This window comes from Sinocyclocheilus anshuiensis, unplaced genomic scaffold (assembly GCF_001515605.1).
Source record: "Sinocyclocheilus anshuiensis isolate Anshui unplaced genomic scaffold, SAMN03320099.WGS_v1.1 scaffold184, whole genome shotgun sequence".
NCBI lineage: Eukaryota > Metazoa > Chordata > Actinopteri > Cypriniformes > Cyprinidae > Sinocyclocheilus > Sinocyclocheilus anshuiensis.
Window position 1 is genome coordinate 409,923 of NW_015557077.1, and position 24,742 is coordinate 434,664.

General features: G+C 31.5%; 1 protein-coding gene across 1 annotated transcript in view; it reads right to left on the minus strand.

The window, feature by feature from the left end:
- Positions 1 to 24,742, minus strand: part of LOC107676826 (sodium channel protein type 4 subunit alpha) — a 226,579-nt gene that overhangs the window by 111,697 nt on the left and 90,140 nt on the right. The window contains 5 exon segments of the mRNA XM_074186965.1: positions 3,432 to 3,785; positions 7,060 to 7,233; positions 8,096 to 8,293; positions 9,369 to 9,510; positions 21,902 to 21,965. Coding sequence (XP_074043066.1) covers positions 3,432 to 3,785; positions 7,060 to 7,233; positions 8,096 to 8,293; positions 9,369 to 9,510; positions 21,902 to 21,965 — 932 coding nt within the window.

Sequence of the window (24,742 nt, forward strand, 5' to 3'; positions counted from 1 at the left end):
ACACACACACACACACACACACACACACATATTAATCTACAACACTCCTAATGGCATTTAAAAATCAATTCTGTTTAGTGCAAAACAAAAGCCCAATAAAAGCAGCGATTAACCCTCAGCAGCAGAAGTCTTCAGTGATAATGGGTGTTTTGGGAAATGCGTTAATTTTTGTCAAATGTTTTTATCCATTTGCTGTTTTAATGTTTTTAATCTGAGGTCTTCGAGTCAATGATATGATGTCTGTCTGTAACAATGACCCTCTGATTATATAATGTGCTTTTGATCGCAGGTAATCAAAGGAATGACGCAGAAGCGCGGCCCACCAGAACGCCCGCTCCTACTGTTCAGACGAGCGGGAAACACCGTTGTGTGTGTGTGTGTGTGTGTGTGTGTGTGAGACGCTTATTCAACATCTGTTGCTACGTTACCATGACTACATCACCAAGACAACAGGGTATCCGTGCCTCCATCACACAGTCCAGACAGTTTTCAGACTCCTTTCCTTTCTGAGTAATTCAGATATTTCTGGCAGGATGTCATACTTCCCGTTTCAAAAGCTCGTATGAAAGGAAAATCACTTTGAATACATCAAAAAATGACTCTCTAGACTGCATTTAGATTAAATGGAGAGCAAACTGAAATTTTGCTGCTTCTTAGATGAGAAAAAGACCTCAGTAATCTCACATGTGTCTCTCATTAGACTATGACTTGCCTACAATAAAGTAAAAAGAATCAAGAGGTCTCAGTATTAACTATATATTTCTCAATATCAGAGCTGCTCCACGTTCATTTTATAGCTCTCTGTTCTTGCAGTACATCAATAAGTGTCTCATTTGTGTCTGTTTTAATTTTTTTCATAAAGGATTTTATGCAAAAACGATCGAAAAAAATCCTTATTAAGTTATATATTTGATTTATTTTACTTATTTATTTTACTATACATATATATATATAATGTAATTTAAACATGTTTTATGCTCTGTTTTAAAAATATTTTAATATGTATTATATTTAATATAAATTAATGATAATAATAATAATAATAATAATAATAATAATAGCATTCATTATCTTCTATCTATTATTACCGGTTTCTTTACATGTATCGTACAACATGCATCTATGGAAATCACTTATGCAGTCACTTATGTAACAGATGCGTGCAGTTATTGCTAATTAAGCATGAAGTGCATTTCTGTTTAATGCGTGGCAGTATATGGCATCTGAAGAGGTTCATATGGTGTTTCGGTCAGTGCTGTTGAGTACACTGATAAGACGGCATTCTGGGAAGTGTACTTGTGTTTCCAGGAAAAAGCAACAGAGACGTCTCTCTCCAATCACAGATCCCTCACTGCACGCTCTGAGTCATGTTTTGATAAATATGTCTGTACTGTATGTGATAAAATAGAGATATATAAAAAATAAACTCCACATACCTGCTCAGAACATGTATAAATAAATAAATAAAATAAAAAAAAGTATTGTTCCTCTTTTGTAAGTCACTTTGGATAAAAGTGCTAAATTACAGTATACTGAATATAATTATAAATTCTAATCACACACACACACACACACACACACACACGTGAAATATGACCTAGACATGGTCTTACAGGTTTTTTGTCAGATGCAATCCATGCAATATCCTTGGAATAACTTCTGTACTGTAAAAACCATTAGATTATGCTGCTTTCAGCTTAATATCGGATAATGCAAAATGTCTAGACAATAAAAAATCCATAATGTTTGCTGGTCCCAAGACTTATTGCATTAAAATAACCTGAGTCTTTGAGTTATTCCGTTTGACATGCAGACAAATTAACATTTGCAAACAGCAGAGAGGTGGAGGTTCTTATGTACCACAATTAATTACACAGCATGTTTGCAGTCTACCAATAAAAGAAAAGAACTCAGAGAAGGCAAGAGCATAATGCATGTTATCAGTGTGACTGACAGCTATAGAGGAACTGACTGAATGAATATACTGCAACACAGAGAGACTGGAGCTCTTATGTTTGTCCTTGAAGAAGATGAGGAGGTTTCTGGGAAACGTTCAGCTGCTGTAGGATTCGTCACACAACACTTAACCTTCAGTTCACGTCTGTTCTAAACTAACAATGTTTACAGGTCAATCTGACAAAAATGGTCATATTTAACCAAATTCTCATTACTGTAAAAATGTTTTACATGTTAGAAAAATGATTAAATAAACAAATAATTAGCAAATGCCACAATACAAAAATATGCATGCTTCTAACAAAAGGCTTCAGTTTCATTATGTTTTTTTTTTCCTTTAGATTTGGGGTGAAATATGTAGAGATATGTTGATTTTTTTTTTAATGACCAGTTTAATAATTTAATTTTAAATTATTATATTCTACACTACCATTTAAAACATTAAATTGATCAAAAGTGACAGTAAAGACATTTACAATGTTACAAAATATTTCTACTGAAGACTGGAGTAATGATGCTGAAAATTCAGCTTTGATCACAGAAATAAATTACAGTTTAACAGATATTCACACAGAAAACACTACTTTTAAATTGTAATAATATTTCACATTTTTTACTGTATTTTTGATCAAATAAATGCAGCCTTGGTGAGCAGAAAAGACATCAAATGGCACATAATCAGTAGATCATAGCAATAAAACCATTATAAGAACTTAATAATAATAATAATAATAATAATTATTATTATTATTATTATTATTATTTTATTATTAAACAATAAGAATTTATAATTATTATTATGTATTATTATTATTATCAATGGTATTATTATTACTATTATTAAAGGTAATAATGCATAATAATTCATATTTGTTTATTATTAACTGTTATTATTGTTGTTGTTGTTAATCAGTAATTTAAAATAATTATTAATTATTGTTGTTTTGTTGTTGTTATTATTATTATTGAAGGTATTATTATTAATTATAACAATATTAATTATTATTAATATATTAATTAATTAAAATTTTTTATTAATAACAATACTTAATAATTATTATTCAATATTAGTGTTGCTGTTATACTGTTGTATTTATTATTGTTGTTGTTGTTGTTGTTTTGTAGTTTTTATTATTACTATTATGATTATTAATTTTATTATTATTAATTAATTTATTATTATTGCAATAGTATTGTCAATCACGTTTGCCAAAGTGTTCATTGCTAATTATCAATAAATGAACCATTATTGACATACCTGATTGACAAAGTATCAGTCAAACTTATACTATAAGAAGTATCTAGACATTTCTTCATGAGACTGATCCTGACTCGTTTCTCCACAGGAAACGATTCCAGCCACAGTTCTTCATCTAAAGATCCGAGCGACGCACAGGTGCTTTATTATAAATCAATCAAGCTGTTTCCAATTTCCAGGTCTCAGCTGGTTTGATCAGAAGCACAGAGTGACTTACGCTTTCCTCTTTGACCTTCTCCATGGTGCAGGTGGGCAGCGGCAGCGGAGACAGCGGCCCCTGGCCCGAGAGGCCGTTCTGGTCCATGGCCACGAAGAGTTTGCCGTTGATGTTGAGACTCGGGAAGAAGAACTGCGAGCTGTGGCTGCAGGTGCTCTGAGCGCTGGTCCGTCTCCTGCTCCAGGGCAGAGCCAGCGCCCCGCCGCGGCTGTCTGAATCGCCGTGATTGCTGAACTCATCGTCGGCGAAATCCACCTCCGAGTCTTTGTTCGGCGGCCGGAAGTTGAAGATGCTGACCTGACTCTCCCGTCGGGCTCGTAAGGAGAGAGTGCGGACCAGCAGAGAGTGCGTTTGCTGGAAGCATAAGGATGAAATGACTTGAAGGGGTCATCGGATGCAAAATTCACTTTTACATGGTGTTTGAACATAAATGTGACCCCGGACCACAAAACCAGTCATAAGAGTCAATATTGTGAAATTTAGATTTATACATCATCTGGAAGCTGAATAAATAAGCTTTCCATTGATGTGTGGTTTGTCAGGATAGGACAATATTTGGCGGAATATATTCATGGAACATGATCTTTACTTAATATCCTAATGATTTTTGGCATAAAAGAAAAATCGATAATTTTGACCCATACAATGTTATTTAGTTATTGCTACAATTATACCCCAGCGACTTAAGACTGGCTTTGTGCTCCAGGGTCACAAATCTGTGTTGGCAGTGTTTGTACACATCCACCCTATAATGATAAAAATCCACCTAGTGTTTTTTTTTAAATCCCCCAAAATAATAACCCCTTACTCAAATCAAGCCGTTCTCAGATTCTTGGCTGAGTGATGTCACACAGACCCAGGCTCCTCCCAAGATTGATGATTGACACTGGCGTTTTACCTTGAGTGAGCTGTCATCAGTCCGCCATTGTTTTAACACTGGTGCAGATGTAGACAAGAATGGCTCCTAAGCGAATTGAGGTGTTTCGTTGTTGGATGTAATAATGAACAGCAGTCGTCATTTACTCCCGACATCTCAGCCGCTGAAGACGCAGTGGATTACAATTGTTTCTGAAGGGAATGTGCCCCCGATCAACATAAATGCATTTATGTTCGTGCGAATCATTTGTGATCCAGCTTCACCTCCAGAAGAAGTGAGTATTTTTTATGAATCTTTGCAAATCGCCTTTCCTAATAATGTGCTAGTTAGCAAGTTCCACGGCTAAAGTTTACAGTCTCATGAGAACGGCTCATCACCCCATGGAAGAGAGGGGTGGGGTCAGCAGATCTCATTAGCATTTAAAGGGACATGCACCAAAACGGGTCGCTGTGAACACAGCTGTTTTTGAAAGGGTAAAAAGGATGTTGTTTTACACTACCATTGAGAAATTTTAACCAAAGTATGTTATACTTCTCACCTGCAAAGCCCTCTGCATTGCAGGTGATCCCACCCACCCGACACACAGCTTCTTCAGTCTGCTGCCATCAGGGAGGAGACTGCGGAGTCTCCAGGCCAGGACCAGCAGACTTGGAAAATGGGCATCCAGTGACCCCTTTAAAGGATAAGTCCACTTCCAGAATAAAAAATTCCTGATAATTTACTCACCCCCACGTCTTCCAAGATGTTCATGTCTTTCTTTCTTCAGTTGCAAAGAAATTATGTTTACGTCATTCCAGGATTTTTCTCCATATAGTGGACTTCAATGGTGGACAACGATTTCAGTTTCAATGTAGATTCACAGAGCTCTACACGATCCCAGCCGAGGAAAAAGGGCCTTATCTAGCGAAACGATCGATAATTTTCTTTAAAAAATTAATATTTATACACTTTTTAACCACAGCTCAGCTTCTTCACACATTACGCAATCATGTTGGAAAAATCACGCGCGGTTAGTTCTTCATTTCTGTACTTCGTTTAAAAACTCCATCTTATTTTCACCTCCAACTTTAAAATCATCTGACATCGTTGTTTTACCTTTTTTGTAAAGGGCATTTGACTTTTTTGCATGTTCGCTTTCTAAACACTGGGTTGGTACTTCCGACTATGTCACGCTAACCTTTCCAATATCACCTAATAAAGAGTTAATGCTAGCCCAGCATTTGTGGTTAAAAAGTGTATAAATTAGGGATGCACCGATAGGATTTTTTGGGGCCGATACCGATTTTAACAAACAATTATTGGCCGATTCCGATACCGATATTTGTTACTTCCTCTTTTATTTGATATTTTGGCATCAAAATAGATAGTATTTTGATCATGTTTTAAATCAGCAAAGTTCAAAAGCACCTGCAATAAATTATACTAGCAGTTTTATTGCTGCATCATCGAATAATTTCTAATGAACATGGATTGGATCCATTTAACATTCAGCAGGCCTACATAAATACAACAGAACAAAGATACATATTAAATAAACAGTGCTTTTTGGTAGGTTTAACAGTTTTCAGGTACAGAAATAAAGTCAACAAATGTAAAATAACACTTCACTGTATAAATTAAATACATATTAAGCCTCCTTTATTGTAACAGACTTTATTATGATTAATCTTCTAATTTGTTTTTGTATACATTTTAATATGTTTTATACGTTTAAATATGTATGAGATCTCCTTTACTAAGGCGGGACTCTGAGATGCAACTTTTTTTTTTCTAGTGAAAAAGGACGCAATAAACTTAATAAAACATCAGTAAAGGTTTAGTCATCATTCAGATGAGGTCCGCTACACTTATTAAAGTTACAAAAGTTATTTAGTCAAGAATAGTGTGCGATCTTTTGTCTTTTGTTATTTGATTAGCATTAAAGTGCAGACAGCAGCACTAGGATTATGCAACAGACATTATACAGCTCAGTGCCTTCACGCAGTTAATTAATAAACCATCGGTTTGTTATATCGGCCTTTTTCCTTATATAGCCGATATGCCGATGGTTGTAAATTGAGGAAAAATCAGCCGATATATATCGGCGGCCGATACATTGGTGCATCCCTAGTATAAATGTAATTTTTTTCAGAAAATGATCGATCGTTTCGCTAGAGGCGAAAGGCCCTTATGTTTCGGCTGGGTTTGTGTAGAGCTCTTTGAAGCTGCATTGAAACTGCATTTTTAACCTTCAATCCGTTGAGCACCACTGAAGTCCACTATATGGACAAAAATCCTGGAATGTTTTCCTCAAAAAACCTTTTTCCTTATATAGCCGATATGCCGATGGTTGTAAATTGAGGAAAAATCAGCCGATATATATCGGCGGCCGATACATTGGTGCATCCCTAGTATAAATGTAATTTTTTTCAGAAAATGATCGATCGTTTCGCTAGAGGCGAAAGGCCCTTATGTTTCGGCTGGGTTTGTGTAGAGCTCTTTGAAGCTGCATTGAAACTGCATTTTTAACCTTCAATCCGTTGAGCACCACTGAAGTCCACTATATGGAGAAAAATCCTGGAAAACTTCATTTCTTTGCGACTGAAGAAAGAAAGACATGAACATCTTGGAAGACATGGGGGTGAGTAAATTATCAGGAAATTTTTATTCTGGAAGTGAACTTGTCCTTTAACTGGAGACATTTCCACAGAATAAAATGGCATACAGGTGAGTAAATGAGGAGTGATGAATGATTTTGGGTGATAAATGTACCTTCATCCCCTCTATAGTGTCCATCTTGGCTGATTTGTCATTGTTGCCGTCCTCCGTTCCTTCAGACAGCAGTCTCGAGCTTTTCCTCCGGTCCAGATTCCCTTTGTCTTGTGAGGAGAACGGCGACACGTCGGCCGTCAAGATGGACTCAGTTTCTTGTGCTTTCTGAGCCGCCTGAGGGACACAAAGTCATAATTATAGGCACAATGGGGCATGACTTCTTGTACGTTATTGATTCAATCAGATATATTTATTATTATTATTATTATTTTCATTTTCATGATTATTTTTATTATTTTTTAACTCTTTAAATTATAAAAAATTCAGACAGAAATACATTGCTGTTTGTAAATTACAAATGTACTGTAAAATTAAAAAAAATCTATATGAAATGTGATATTATAATAATTGTTTTATTTTACACCACAAGTTATAATACTAATATTTTATTTATTTATTATTATTATTATTATTATAACAAATTAAGACAGAAATACATTGCTGTTGAAAATTGCATTTATACTGGAACATTTAAAAAAAAATCTATATAATTGTGATATTATAAATATTTATATTTTAATATTTTTTTATTGTACACTACAAGGAAAATTACTATTATTCATATCTTAAATCCTTTGCTTTTAAAATTTCAATCCTGTAAACTTTTGTCCGCAAAAATGTTAGAAATGCACGTTTGTAAATATGAATCTGAAATATGAAAGTTAGTGAATCTACCACGCGTTGCATTCCCAAATGCACATTAATCTCGCAGCTCATGCACAGATGTTCACTACATTTACAGTGAAGCACTGAGAGACACTGAAAACACTGTATTATAAGATGCGCGTGTGTAAATGAACACAGTGCCGAGCTTCACTGTGAAAACAGATTAGATACTTAACTAACTACAGCATATGATCGCTGTACTAAGCCAAGCTAAATCGCACTTAGATATATCACAATGCCAGTTTCTTTAGATTAATTGTGCAGCCCCATTTATTTATTTTACTGTTACATTTGATTTAATCAGACGTACCTGCTGTTCCTTCTTCAGCTGCTCCATGGCGAGCTGAAACTCTTGCTCTTTCTGCAGGGCTTCTGCGATGGTGGCCTGGTTCTGCTCCTCGTACGCCATGGCCACCACAGCCAGGATCAGGTTCACCAGGTAAAAGGAGCCCAGGAAGATCACCAGCACAAAAAACACCATGTACGCTTTTCCCACCGAGCGCAGTGTCTGTCAGCACAACAACAGCGTCAGATCACAATGGCTGCAAGAACTCGCAGATTACGTTGAAGAAAAACGCATGTGCAATATCTGTTCACAAGCTTGTAATTAGTGTCAGACAGATGCATCGGTCAGACTAATCAATCAAAGGTTATTCTAAAGTAATCTACAGTCAACTCTCAAAAACAGCCTAATCAATGGATGAAAACAGATGAATAAAGGCTTAATTTATACATACACTACCATCCAAAAGTTTTGCATCATTTTTGACATTTTGATGCCAAGATATAGACATAAATTACATTGAATTCTATATTTACATATTCACTACCCTTCAAAGTTTTAGGGTTTTTCTGCTCAGCAAGGCTGCATTTATTTGATCAAAAATACAGTAAAAATTTAAAAAGTTATTATCATTTAAAACAGCCGTTTTCTATGTGAATATCTGTTAAAATATAATTTATTTCTGTGATCAAAGCTGAATTTTCAGCATTATTACTACAGTCTTCAGTGTCACATGATCTTCAGAAATCATTCTAATATGCTGATTTGCTGCTCAAGAAACATTTCTGATTATCATCAATGCTGAAAACAGTTGTGCTGCACAATATTTTTGTGAAAACTGTGATACATTTTATTTTTCAGGACTCACAGATGAATAGAAAGTTCAAAAGAACAGCATTTATTTGAAATGCATTCATTTATAAATGTCTTTACTGTCACTTTTTATCAATTTAACGCGTCCTTGCTGAATAGAAGTACTGTATTATTTTCTTTCTTTAAAAAAAATTATAAATAAATAAATTAAATTACTGACCCCAAATGGTAGTGCATGCATATAAATTATATATTTATACATTTTATGATAGTTTTTTTTATAATTAAATATTAAATATTTTATATTAAATACAAAACAAAATTGATTTGATTGCATTTTTACTGGATTTAATGCATCCTTTACAAATAAAAATACTAATTTCTTTAAAAAAATACATATTTTTAAGAAACGTATGTCATCCAGCTACCAATGAAGTTTGTAATGCTTGAGTGTGATGTAATGAGAGCGAACAGACAGTCTACTGACGTGATGATAGAGGTTTTCCCAGTAATCTTGTGTCATGAGTCTGAAAAGCGAGAGAAAAGCCCATCCGAAGCTGTCGAAGCTGGTGTAGCCGTAGTTGGGGTTTCGTCCGGTCTTCATACATTCAAAACCATCCGGACATTTGCTGTGGAAAACAGGAATAAGTGGTTATTAGCGGCATTAGTCTGTTATTGTGTACAGGAAATGAGTTTGGCCCGCTGCCCTGTATATACAGGTGCATCTCAAAAAATTATAATATCGTGAAAAAGTTCTTTTTTTTTTTGTAACTTGTTTCAAAAAGTGAAACATTTCAAAAGTTTTTTTGTTTTAATTTTGATGATTAGAACTTACAGCTCATGAAAGTCAAAAAGCGGTATCTCCAAAATAACAAATTACTTAGGCTACACAAAGTTTAAATAGCTATATAAAACTGAAAATCAGCAAACACTGTGGAACCAAATAAGAAACATAGAACGTTTATTAGCAAAACGAATAAGAAAGCTTGGAGGCACGGCATATACACCTTGATGTAAAATAACATAAATAAAATGCACAAAGTATAAATAAAGTAATCAGCAAACACCATGGAACCAAATAAATGAGAAACGAATGTTTAAAAAACTTCTAGTCAATAGGCTTTTCCAAATCTAAAATATTGCCAAACAGGCGCCTTTGCATTTCCTTTCTAAACAATCTTCTGCCATCGTCTTGTCTTTCTTGTGTTGCGACTTAACACCGGTATAACCGAAAACACCATCTATCACAGCAAGCCTAATATATATATATACCCAAGAACATAATCAACGTAATCAGCTATGTTTACGCTTAGGGGAAAGCGTGTGTATGCGTTGTGATACTCTCCAAAATGGCAGAAGACAGTAACTTGGGGGACAAGAATTGTTGAATAAATTGTTATTCTTGTTTTCTTTGCGCACAAAAAGTATTCTCGTAGCTTCGCAAAATTGAAGTTGAGCCACTGATGTCACATGGACTGTTTTACAGTTGAGTTTCTGTCTATGGGAGGGTCAGAGAGCTCTCGGATTTCATCAGAAATATCTTAATTTGTGTTCCGAAGATGAAGGAAGGTCTTACGGGTTTGGAACGACATGAGGGTGAGTAATTAATGACAGAATTTTAATTTTGGGGTGAACTAACCCTTTAAATGTGTTAAATTCACATAAATGATGTTTTCTCGTAGTGAGTTCCAACCTGTTGTCCTCCCTGTTCCCAAAGAGAAGAACAAACCCCTGGCTCTCTGACTAACAGTGGCTCTGAGGGGCCGGTGGCGCCAGCGCTTCGTCTGCTGAGAGCGTGAGGGTGCGGGTGACGGCTGCTATCACACTCACACACCTCGCCGTGTCCCTGAAGGACGTGCTAATGGATGGGCCCCACTTCAGTCGGGTTTGGACGGGGCCCCGGACCCCAGACGCACTGATACCAACCACCGCTTCCTTCCTCGTGTGGCACAACGTGCTCGAGATTGGGACTGTTTACAGCAGCGTGGCTTCGAGTTTATGACAGAAAATAAATAGTGATACTTCGGTGGAAAATAATTTCATTATTTTTTATATTGACAAGAGAAAATATTGCTATTTAATCACTAGTATTTCATCATGGTCAACATACACAAAATAATAATGGTTTTAAAATCTACATTTAATCAGTATTTTTCCCCCCCAGTTAAAAAACAAGCTTTGTTATTTATTATTTAGGTTATTACGTTTTTATTGACAGAAAAAATAAACAGATAAAAAATCATCAATATTTAATTAGTATTATTTCATCATGGTCAGCATGCACAAAATATCATCATGCTTTTAAAATCAACATTTAATCACTATTTTTATTTCTTGTTTTCCAGTATAAAATGTTTTGTTACTGATTATTTATATTTAGTTTTTATTTACAATAAATTAAAAAAAAAAAATTTCATTAATATGTAATTAGTATTATTTTATCATAGTTTTAAAATCAACACATAATCAGTATTTTATCTTGTTTTCTCATTATTTAGATATTGTTTATATTGACAGTTAAAAAAAATATCAAAGAAATGAAGGAATAAATAATAGTTCAATTGTTATTTTTTGTGTTATTGATTATTTAGATATGGTTTTTATCAACAGTTTAAACAAATATTTTTTTAACCAATATTTATTAAATATTATTTCATCATGGCTTTAAAAATCAACAATTAATCAATTTGTTACTTTTTTTAATATATATATATATATATATATATATATATATATATTTTTTTCAATTAAATAATTTGTTACTTTTTTTAATATATATAAATATATATATATATATATATATATTATTGTATCAGTTTTGGTTGACAGTAAAAGTTTAAATCAGCATTTTTTTAATGTAGTTTTCCTTAAAAAAAATTAAAAAAAACACTACCTAAACATCCTTATAACAAGATCAATGTACTTCAAAAGTAAGTTTTATTTTTATTTTTATAATCACAAAAAAAGAGAACTTAGTCAAGAAATATTCTCTGAAAACCATTTTTTACTGTCTTATGCAAACTTGCTTCAAGATGCACCTTGTTTTGAGGATGTTTAAGAGGGAAACGAGAGCAGAAATGTGAGCCTGGAGCACAAAAGCAGTCTTAAGTCGCTGGGGTATATTTGTAGCAATAGCCAACAATACATTGTATGGGTCAAAATGATTGATTTTTCTGTTATGCCAAAAATCATTAGGATATTAAGTAAAGATCATGTTCCATGAAGATATTTTGTACATTTCCTGCCGCAAATATATCAAAACGTAATTTTTGATTAGTAATATGCATTGCTACAAACTTTATTTGAACAACTTTAAAGATGATTTTCTCAATATTCAGATTTTTTTGCACCCTCAGATTCCAGATTTTCAAATAGTTGTATCTCAACCAAATATTGTCCTATCCTAACAAACCACACATCAATGGAAAGCTTATTTATCAGCTTTCAGATGATACATAAATCTCAATTTTGAAAAATTTACACTTAAGACTGGTTTTGTGCTCCAGGGTCACATATGTGGTATGGCTCTCCATCAATGATCTGCTGTTGTCATTGAGTTCCAGCTCAGAGTCACTCGGAAAATTTGTCAAAGAAGCCCCTCTCAGCACACTGGCAGCTGGGACCGCATTGCTGGGACACAAAGCATTTCGACATGCTCTATTTTGAGCGCTAGAGAGTCCCTCTGTCCTGTCAGGGTCCTGAGAATAGGAGCCCCGGGGCCGGGGCCGATGGACAGGCTCTAGGAATCTCTGTTAGGAGCCGTGTGTGTAAACCAATCTGTCGGTTCTGTTTGAATAACTGTTATGCTGTTATGAGCCAAGATGGACTCAAGGTTACTTCCTTTGGGAGTCTGATCTCTGGACCCTGCTGCAGGATCAGATGTCGCTCCGATCGGCCGGATTGACACGCGCAAGATTAAACGTCTCACTATAACGCAACACAGTAACTAAGTACAAAGACACAAAGAGAGCTCAGATGACGAGATGTCGACGCTTTATTGTATAAAGATGATGCTGATATATTTAGGAAAAGTAATATAGACGAGCGGGGAGAGAGTTTGGTTGGCATCAAACTGATGCCAGGAGAAAAAGCACACAACTGGAGTTTTGGATTTGATCTGGCAATCAACATTGATTAGTGATTTCAATGATTTCAGGACAGACTGAAAATATCAGGTCTAGACAGCATCTGGAAACTTTTTTTTTTTTTTTGCATTTTCTATGCTGATTTCAGGATTTAAATATAAATATAATATAATATAATATTGAGTTCTTTGTCTTTGGGATGTGAATATAATGTTATAATGAATTTGCATTATATATAATGAAAATACTACAGTGATATAAAAAGTACATATATGTTATATTAGTATATTATATAAATGTGTTCATTTATCATTACATTTACAAGTATTTTGAAATTAAAATTAATTAATGACATAATATATATTTATATTTGCTTTTCGAATATGGGCATAATGTTTTGAATAATGCAAAATGTGTGTATATAATTCCTATATAAATAAATGTAAATATTTACATGTTTATATTTATATCTATATTTATAATATTCATTTATATCCAAAAAAATATTTATACTAAATATAGAATTTTTTTTTTTTTTTTTTTACTTTTTTCTGTTATTATTAAGATATATTTTTATGTAATTTCTTTTTTTGTGTGATTATTAAATATAATATATATCAATGTTTAATTTTTAATATATAGTATACCATTTACAAGTATTTTGAACGAACAATTGTGAATATCATTATCTTATGCACTTCTTTTTTTTATTATTTCTTATTTTATTATTGTTATTATTTCTATTAATCTAAAAACTGTATAAATTACTGAATATTTGATTTACATGAAATATTTATTAAACTGGTTAAAAAAAACATACATTTTAGAACATTATTAAGATATACAGTATACTGAATATTAGGGATGCAACGAAATGAAAATTCTGGGCCGAAAACCGAAACCGAATATGCTTTGTAATGATTATTTATTATTTTATTAAATAATATAAAGTCATTTTGTAAGACTTTTTAAATTTAACAAAATTTTAATGATACTGAATTAAAAAAAAACACAAGCCAATAAAATAACCACACTTTCATTATATATATATATTAAATGCGCCATATATATTATATGTATATTTTCGGCTGTTTTTCTATTTTGGCCAAAAACCAAAAATGCCATTTTCGGCCGATAATTTTCGGTGTTTCGTTTTGTTTTTTTTATTTAATTTTTTTTTATTTTAAATTTTTTATTTATTTTATTTTATTTTATTTTATTTTATTTGTTCGTTCGTTCGTTCGTTCGTTCGTTCATTTATTTTATTTTATTTATTTTATTTTATTTTATTTTATTTTATTTTATTTTATTTTATTTTATTTTATGTTATGTTATGTTATGTTATGTTATGTTATGTTATGTTATGTTATGTTATGTTATGTTATGTTATGTTATGTTATGTTATGTTATGTTATGTTATGTTATGTTATGTTATGTTATGTTATGTTATGTTATGTTATGTTATGTTATGTTATGTTATGTTATGTTATGTTATGTTATGTTATGTTATGCAGTGCAGTGCAGTGCAATGCAATGCAATGCAATGTCATCCAGTGCTACCAGAGCAAAATCACTGTTTTATAAACTTTTGGGGAATATTTTCTTTTTAGACAAATGCTCCCGAGTGTTTAGGAGGTCTGGCCCTTCTCTTACAGTTTGATCAGTTATTTGGTCCAGCGCCACAGATGGAGTGACAGAGACTGAGTCTAGCCCTCCAACAACAGGCGAGGAGGTGAAACGAGGTGAGCGCTTCTGTTTGAAACGCCGTCAGCCTTCAACTCAGGTTTCCATCCAGGTTCACAAGGTGACCAGAGCTGCACGCTAACAATGGCTAAAATAAGACCACTGGATTAATCCACTTAATTGATCCCTGAGGGAAATAAACGAACAGAGGAAACAAACACACTGACGTGAAGAACAGTGGCTTCAGACACAGAGAGCCTGTGCTGTACGACCTACATATGGAGATATTAATCATATTGATAATAATAAAACAACATCACCTCTTTTAGGGCAAAACCACACATGCTTCTCTTGAACCTTACAGTATATAGGCCTTGTTTTTTATTTAGGCTTATTTGCTTTAGGCATTAGCATTATATTACTTCAAGTGATATTTTCTTTAGTGTGCACTAAAAGTAAGTTATTTACTCTATTTACTTTCATATGTATGTACCTGGTTTTAATAATAGATAGATAGATAGATAGATAGATAGATAGATAGATAGATAGATAGATTTTATCAGTATAATTCATCTACATATCTATTTTTTAGATAGACATATACAGTGGGTACGGAAAGTATTCAGACCCCCTTAAATTTTTCACTCTTTGTTATATTGCAGCCATTTGCTAAAATCATTTAAGTTAATTTTTTATTTAGGCTTATTTGCTTTAGGCATTAGCATTATATTACTTCAAGTGATATTTTCTTTAGTGTGCACTAAAAGTAAGTTATTTACTCTATTTACTTTCATATGTATGTACCTGGTTTTAATAATAGATAGATAGATAGATAGATAGATAGATAGATAGATAGATAGATAGATTTTATCAGTATAATTCATCTACATATCTATTTTTTAGATAGACATATATATAAAGTTTTTAGTTAGATTTTTTGTTTATTTAATCAGTACTTGGTATTTTCAGTAAATCGAGTATCTGTATTATTTCTTTATGGTTTTAAAATCAACATTTAATCAATATTTTTTGTCTTGTTTTCAATAAATAAATAAATGGGGGGTTATCGGTATTTACTCAACATTATCGGTTAATTATCGGCATTTAATAAGTATTATGGTTTGAAAATCAGTATTTTTTGTCTCATTTTTCAGTAGAAAGAAAATCTATCTATCTATCTATCTAATATCTATCTATTTATCTATCTATCTATCTATCTATCTAATATCTATCTATTTATCTATCTATCTAATATCTATCTATCTATTTATCTATCTATCATCTAGCTATCTAATATCTATCCATCTATCTATCTATCTATCTATCTATCTATCATCTAGCTATCTAATATCTATCTATCTATCTATCTATCATATAGCTATCTAATATCTATCTATCTATCTATCTATCTAATATCTATCTATTTATCTATCTATCAGAAATTAAGTAATAGAAAAAATTGGGTTTTATTGGTATTGTTTTTTATTGGTATTTACTCAGTATTATTGGTAAATTAGAGTGTTTAATCAGTATTATTTCATCATGGTTTCATAATCCACATTTAATTAGTATTTCTTGTCTCATTTTCCAGTAAAAACACTTTACCACAAATTAAGTAAATTAATAAATTTAGGGTTTTTTAAATAAGCATTTACTCAGTATCTTTGGTAAATTATCAGTATTTTTTCATCAACATAAAATCAGCATTTCTTCTCTCCAAACTGTTTCTCAAGTGCTTTCTCTCATCACCACTGCTGCTACGAGAATATAACGTATCACAACACTACGAAGACTAAAGCGTGTCCCGAGAGTCTCATAGAATAGAGATTAGCACGCCTGTCTGTCTGAACCAAAGAAATAAAAGCAACCTATCTGTACCATATTGAATTGCATTGCATCATATTTTTTCCCATTGCATCGTATTGCATTGAAATGCATTGTGTTGAATCGAATAAAAATCGCACCGCGTCGTAATAGGGCTGATTCGCATCGCATCGGTAGCTGCTTCATAATTATCTTTAATGTATCGTATCATTGGCTGTGCATCGAGAAACATATCGCATCGGCCTCAGTTATGGAGATGCACATCCCGAGTAAAAACACAATCAGAAATGAAGGAATAAATCTGGTGCAGTAAAATTAACATTTTTGTGTTTGTTTTTTGATGACTAAGAAATCTGACCATTCAAAAAGCAATGAAGCTGTTAGTCTGAAGCCATATTTGGTTGTTTATTACTGAGTTATTTTAAGTGAACATTTTATTTCATGTGAGTGACCTCTCAGTCAGATCCATTAAGGTCAAAATACAAGCTAATCGCAGTTTATTAATAGACTCGTCCACTAACAGCCTATAATTACTACGACACACGAGACGATGTTTTAATCGAGATGTTTGGAGTTCCTAGAAAATCAGTGAGTGATAAAGCTGGTGGTCAGTCGGCGTGAGCGGACGCTGTGATGAAGGTCAGTGATTACTTGTTGATGTGCTCTCCAAAAATATTTATATACCACCATTAGCTGACAGCAGAGCACATTATATCACACTTACATTAGTGCTGTATTTATAACCACTAGTTTATATAATAACACTTGTCTGCGAAGCAGTGTTATTCTAGTCTCATTAAAATTTTTAATTAACATTTTTAATAATATTTTCTGCTTTCATTTCCATTTTTAGTTACAGTTTTAGGAATTTTATTGTGTGTATTTATTTATTTATTAAAGTTTTAGTTAGCTATAATAGCCTTGCAGTACCTCAGTTGCTTTTTTAAAACAGATTTAGTATCACAAAACTTTATATTACAGTTTTTTATGGAATTTTTTGTTCATGCAGTTTTACAGATGTTGTAAGCATTGGGAAATTTGATTCATTTTAGTGAATCAGTTCGTTCAGATGATTCTGTAGATGATCCAGTTTCAAAAATGAATCAATATTTCAGATTCCCTGCACAGAATTTAACAGCAGCATTTAGCTGTTAATCTTCATCACAATGTTTTTAAATATGGTTTTGTTGGTTGTGTTTAGTATAAACGTATTTGTGCAAATGCTGTTTCAGACATTATCCCCTTAAAATATAAATAAACTGTTTTTTTTTATTAGTTGGACATATAAGTAACTAACCATCTAACAAAAATAGGTTCTAAAATGTTTTGCTAACATTATGAAAATGTTATTTCTAAATGTTCTCCAGTTTTTATTTTATTTTTTATTTTTTCTTGATTATGTGAATGTTACAGAAAGCATTGAGGGAAAGTTCAATTTTAACATTTTGAAAACATAATAGGAATGTTACTTTTGAAGTAGTTAAATTTTTTTTTTAAATGCAAAAAACAAACAAACTGTTGTTTTGGAATGTTTCAGAAAAACATGTATGAATGATGTATCCACTGCAAAAAAAAATATTTTTATTAGCATTTTTGTCTTGTTTTCTAGTATAACTGTCTAAACATTCTTGAATCAAGATGCATTTACAAGTAAAATGACTCAAGATATTAAGTCTTGTTTTTTGAAAAAAAAAAAAATTGTAAGCTTTTGCTTAAAACAAGCAAAAATATCTGCTAATGAGGTAAGAAAAATAATCTTAATTCAAAGGCTAAACAAGATTATTGGTCTTGCCCCATTGGCAGATATTTTTGCTTGTTTTAAGCAAAAACTAATCTTTTCAGAAAATAAGACATAATATCTTAAGTCATTTTACTTGTAAAGTAAATTCATCTTGATTCAAGAATTCTTAGTATTTTTGTCTTGTTTTCTAGCATAAATATCTACGTAAGAAAACCATTTTTTGCAGTGTAAATAACATTTTGATAACATTATTAATGGGAATGTTACTTTTAGTGCTGTCAAACGATTAATCGTGATTAATCGCATCCAAAATATTTTTTTATGAAACAGTTTGTTTAATCTTAGACTATATAATACATCATTTTTTATTATATTTTTAGTTTTTAATTATTACTGGTGTTTAACCCTGTAAATACTCACATGAAATTATTGTCAAAAACTTATTTTTTTTAATGGAACAGTTTATTTAACCTAGCCCAAAAATACTTGTAAAAAAACATCATTTGTATTTTTGTTAATAATTAGTGGTGTTTAACCCTGTAAAGCCTGACATGATAAAAACTGATAAACAGTCACAATATACAAAAAAAGAAAAACTTAAAAAATGTTTCTTATATTTCAGTTTTTTTTTATTAATAATTATTAATGTAATTTAACCCTGTAAAGCTTGATTATATAAAATAAAAGTCTGAAATAACTAAGTTTATTGAACCTTTATATTAAATATTTTTAAAAATAAAAAAGACACCAGCATTTGATGCATCAGGCTTTAGTCTGATACACTGAAAAAAATTATACTAAATTTTTTTTTAAGGTAAGTGGTTGCAATCACTTTATTTTAGCTACATTTAAATAAGCAAATTTAGTTGACTAACTTTTACAAAAAAATTTTTAATGTAGCTAAAATAAATTGTTTGCAACCACTTACCTTAAAAGAAAAAAATGTAGTATCATTTTTTTCAGTGTAGTCTGATATCGTGAGATCATGGAGGAAAAGAGCTCAGTTTTATTCAGAGGCCCAAACGCAGCAAACATATGCAATTTGATGCAGATGCTAATATTTATAAGGCTAAAAATTGAGATGAAATTCTGATAGCTTGTAATGTAAGTCGGTGAGATATTTATAACAGTGTAGCGGATACTTACAAAAACTGATCTAAATATCAGTCATCAATCTATATCTCCAATAACAGGTTTCAGTAAGATGAGATTTAAATGATCCAAACATATAATGCAATGCAATCCAGTGCTGATTGAGTCTAAAGTCTATCAATCAGAGACAGAAGGCATGCAGTAGATTGTGTGGTTGATCATTTAGAGACTAAACTTCACCTGGTGATCTGTTAAGTAACCTCTAACCCTCAGAGCTCCTCAGCAGCAGCTCGTTTTCTCGTAAGAGACTGAAGATGTCATGACTCACTGAAGTGAGCTCCTGCGAGCTTATGTAAGCAGAGAAATGACCATCAGCACATACTGTACAAATCCCTCCTGAGCGGACGCAATGCCATACACTCATATAAACTCACATACACTCCTTCAGTTATGAACACACACACCGATGTTCCTCTGAGCTGCAGGATTTCACACCACAGACTGGATTATTATTATATTTGTTCAGTACTGTGTTTACATTCTCATTTATGCATTTCAACTATTCTGTAAAAATGGTTTTTAGATGATTAGTGTGTTTTACACGAAAATAAGATTTTAGTTTTTCGCATTTAATTCAATTAATTTCTTTGTAATTATTGGTGATATTTACTAGCATTTTCTAAGTGAAAACTGCTGCAAAGTGAACCCTATGTACTTAAGTCATTATTCAATTCAAATTCAATTATTTATGTTTCTGTACATGAATCACAAGTGCTCATTATTCCCAAGAAAACACGTTTTGTCTTCATAATCTTAAGTTATTAGAAATGCAAGTTATTATTTGCTATGGTTTTCTTATTATAATTATATAATTATTTTCATTTCAGAAACAAAGTTTAAAGCAACTTTCCATTTCCAATGACGATTAGTGTTATTTTAGTATTTTTATTATTTTATTTTGGTAATTATTAGATACTATTATAATTTTTATTTTATTTTTTATTTTATGTTGTCATTTTAATTTTAGTTGAAAATAATTGTGTGCATTTGTCATTTTTATTATTTTTTATTTTTTAATATGTCTGTATATTTTTTATTCATATTTATTTCAGTTTTAGTTATTTTAGTACATCAAGTTAAACTAAATGAAAATGAGAAATGTCGCCTTGGAAACTAGCTGAAATAAAATAAGTTCATTTTTTAATATTTTATTTTATTCTGTCATTTATTTTATTTCACTTTATTTTTATTTTACTTTATTTTATCAGTGACATTTTTTTTTTTCAAGTAACAAGTATAACATTTATGGTTTTAGTTTTACTTTTACTATAATAATCCTGTCGATGACATGAATCCATTCTGGTATTTTAATTGTTTTTTCAATTTAATTTTTTTTTTTTATCCAATTAGTTCTTGGTAGATAAATGTTTTTTTTTTACTATTAATTTTTTTTTATTTATTTATTTTTTTTATTGACAGTCTTGTTTACTGAAATCCATTAGTTTAAAGCAGGTTGCAGATGGCATTATCCATTATAATACTGATAATAAAATAAACTGATAAATAGATTGTATTTTACTTGTCTAAATATGAAGAAAGACTCTGGATTGGAGGGCTTGATTGGCGTCTGTTTGGTTGCTGTTAGTCAAGGCCACTGACTCATACATGTACATACAGCTCTGCTGAGTCAGACACTCGTGGCTCTTACAGCAGCTGCTGCACATCGACCAAATCTAGCTTTAATTTTACCTTTCATAACATGCATAGCTCCGCCCCTCAAGTCTGATTGGATGAGTCACGTTTGAAGGTGAAATCCAGTAACGCACACACATTCTATTCATTATTTTTAGTCACAAATTCAAACCACAAATCCTTAGATCACCTTCAACATTCAAAACATTCAAAAACGCTTAATAACGTACAAAGACTATTAAAAGATCAAATTCAATACACACCTCATTGAATATGCATACTATAAACAGACAAGCAGATGAGCCCAGAATATGATCGTACAAAAACAAACAAACGAATTTGCTATAAGTTGGCCAAAATGTACAATTTTACTTTACAATGTACAAATCGCAAAGAAAGTGTGTCGACTATCTTGCCTGGCAACTGTAAACAGCCTACAGCTAATGAATTACATTATGAAACCATTGTCAGTAAATTAATTATCATAAATAAACATGACTACACTTACGAAAAAGAAGTTTATTCAAGTGTGCTATTAGTATACTTCTTTTAAACAAAAAAATAGGAAAGTATACTTTTAGTCTACTTTTTATGTACTTCTCAGAAATGGGCTTTATGTACTTCTCAGAAATATACTTAAAATGACATTTAAGTATACTTATAGCCTACTTAGAAAAAATATATTTGAGCTATACTTGTGTTCCTAGAATCCGTGTTTTCATTGTTATACTGTAGAGGGCGCTAGTACACATCTTCTGTACAGAATTTCCAAAAAACACAAAAATATACTTGAACTTTACTTAAGTATACTTAATAAAATAAACTACTTTTTGGTAAGGGTAAGCAAAATACCAGAGTAAAATCACTGTACCACAAAGCAATCTCAAAGCGCATTAAACTCACCCAGCATCACTTGCATTCCCACATATTAAGGCGTCCTTGGCTCCTTCCACTTTGAAGAAATTATCTACAAGAATGAAAAAAAATATATATTATTTTTATATATTTTAAAAAATCGAATTTTTTGTTCTTTTTTAATATTTCTATTTATCTTCATTTATTTCAGTGCTGTTTTAGTTTTAGTCATTTTTGTTTCATTTCAATTCTTAATGATCTTAATGTTTGGGTTGTTGAAAACTTCAAAACAAGAGCATCATAATTCCATAATTCTAATAATATGGAATTAATCATTCTAAATTATTAATTCTGAGAGAGTCAACAGTCGACATGCCTCAAAGGGTTCAAATGATCTTAAAAATAAGAAAATGCTGTAGCTTTTCCAGTGCTTTATTGAAAAATATTAAATTAATTACTGCTGTTGTTTACTGTGTTTTCATCCCAGATCAATTAGAGTGTTTTCTAGTTTTTTGCTTGTATTTAAATAGAATCTCAATTAAGGTGTCAGCATTCACAGATAGATATTTACATAACATTTACCATTCAAATGTAATGCAAATTTCATGTTTAACACTGCCACTGCACTGCAGATCTGAAAACCCATGCTTATGTTTCAGAAAAATCCAGCTCTGCTTCAGAATCCCAGCTCACAGGGAACCTTCTCACAACTTTTACCAACGGTTTATATGGAAGTTATATAAATGTTAGGACAAAACATTATGGAATGTTCTTATAACCTTATAAATATTTGATATACGTTCTCATAATGTTCAAAACCAAGTTCTGAGATCAACATTCTTGGAACGTAAATATGATGTTATTTGTACTTGAAAGTTCTAAGAAACGTTTTTGTAACGTTTAAATAACATTCTAATCACAACAAGAAAACTGGTCATTTTAATGTTCTTAGAATGTCAAAAAATAAACGTTTAAATAACAATATATTTTGGGGGAAAATAAAATTAGTAGAAAGTTTATTAAACATTTTTGTAACCTTTAAATAACGTTGTAATCACTACAAGAAAACTGGATATAGTGTTTTTAAAATATCAAAAATAAACATTCAAATAACATAATTTTTTGGCGAAAAATAAAATCAGTGGAACATTTTGTAACCTCTAATCATGACAAGAAAACTGGACATTTGAATGTTCTTAGAATATTAAAAATAAACATTTATATAACATTATATCATGACAAGAAAACTAGACATTTTAACTTTTCTCAGAATTAACATTCAAATAACATTATATTTTGGGTAAATTAAAATTAGAACGTTTAAGAAACGTTTTAGTAACCTTTAAATAACATTATAATCACAACAAGAAAACTGGACGTTTTAATCTTTCTCAGAATATTACAAATAAACCTTCAAATAACATTATATTTTTTGGGAAAATAAAATTTGTAGAACGTTTAGGAAACATTTTAGTCACCTTTAAATATAATTTTTAATCATGACAAGAAAACTTGACATTGTAACATTCTTAGAATATAAAAAAATAATATTACATTTCAGGAAAAAGGTCAGTAGAATGTTAAAAGAAGCATTGTTGTGACCTTTCAATGACATTCTAATCACAAGTAAACTGGACATTTTAATGTTCTTAGAATATTAAAAATAAATTAGGGATGCACCGATATTAACATTTTGGCCGATACCGATAACTGATAATTCTTTATTTTTGAAAACCGATAACCGATATGTTGGCCGATAAATCTATATCCAAATTTTTATATACTTTTTGAGAGCCTGATTACAAAAAAGTTCTCATCATTAAAACCCACATCCCAAACACTTCAACATAAGCAGCCTAGTTTGAACGGTGTACGTTTTAAAAATTATTTTACTCTCCTATTACCAAATTTAGTCATAAAAAAGTCTTACAAATAAATAAAATAATGCATAAATAATGCAAACAAGTCACTGGACATCATTACAAGTGTAAAGAATCAAAATGAATGCGCCATAGATCAATAAAACGGAATAGCCTCTGCACGGACAATAATTCAATGATTTTAATTACTAAACCATATTGTTGTTCAAATAATGTTATATTTCGGGTAAAATAAAATTAGTAGAATGTTTAAGAAACATTTTAGTCGCCTTTAAATAACGTAATTTCAACAAGGAAACTAGACATTTCAACATTTCCAGAACATTTTTATAACTGAAATTTGTTACTTGAGATTTTACATTAGAATGTAATTTATATAAATATATAATTATATAAGTGTAATTGTATTGTTACATTACGTTAACATTTACATTTAGTCTTTCAGCAGATGCTTTAATCCAAAGCGACTTACAAATGAGGACAATAGAAGCAATCAAAATCAACAAAGGAGCAATGATACGCAAGTGCTTTAACAAGTCTGCATGAAACTGCATTACCAGATGCAGTGTCCCAATTTACCTGAAAGAGCCTGAAGAAAAATGGGTACTTGACATTGCACGAATTATAAAGAAAATCTGAAACTTCTTGAAAATATTAACATATGAACCTCTTTAGTAATAACAATAACTGAAGAGACCATTGATATTCCATTGCACAAAGAGTAGAATTATTTTTGCTCTTTAAATGCAAATGAGCTGCTGTTCCCCGCCCCCTTTTCCAGCATAGAGCTACGCCATTACAGCTTGTATCTGCTAAAAACATCTCTTTTGGTTCTGATTATCATGTTTATCACGCTGAAATCATGCATATTAGTTTAAACTTCTGATATACGGTTTTCTAAGAGCACACATCCGAAGCACACGCACAGAAAGCGGATGTCACAGCATGCGAGTACTAAACTAAGTTCTCATTCACACACAAGTTTATGTTAAAAACACACATGACTTAC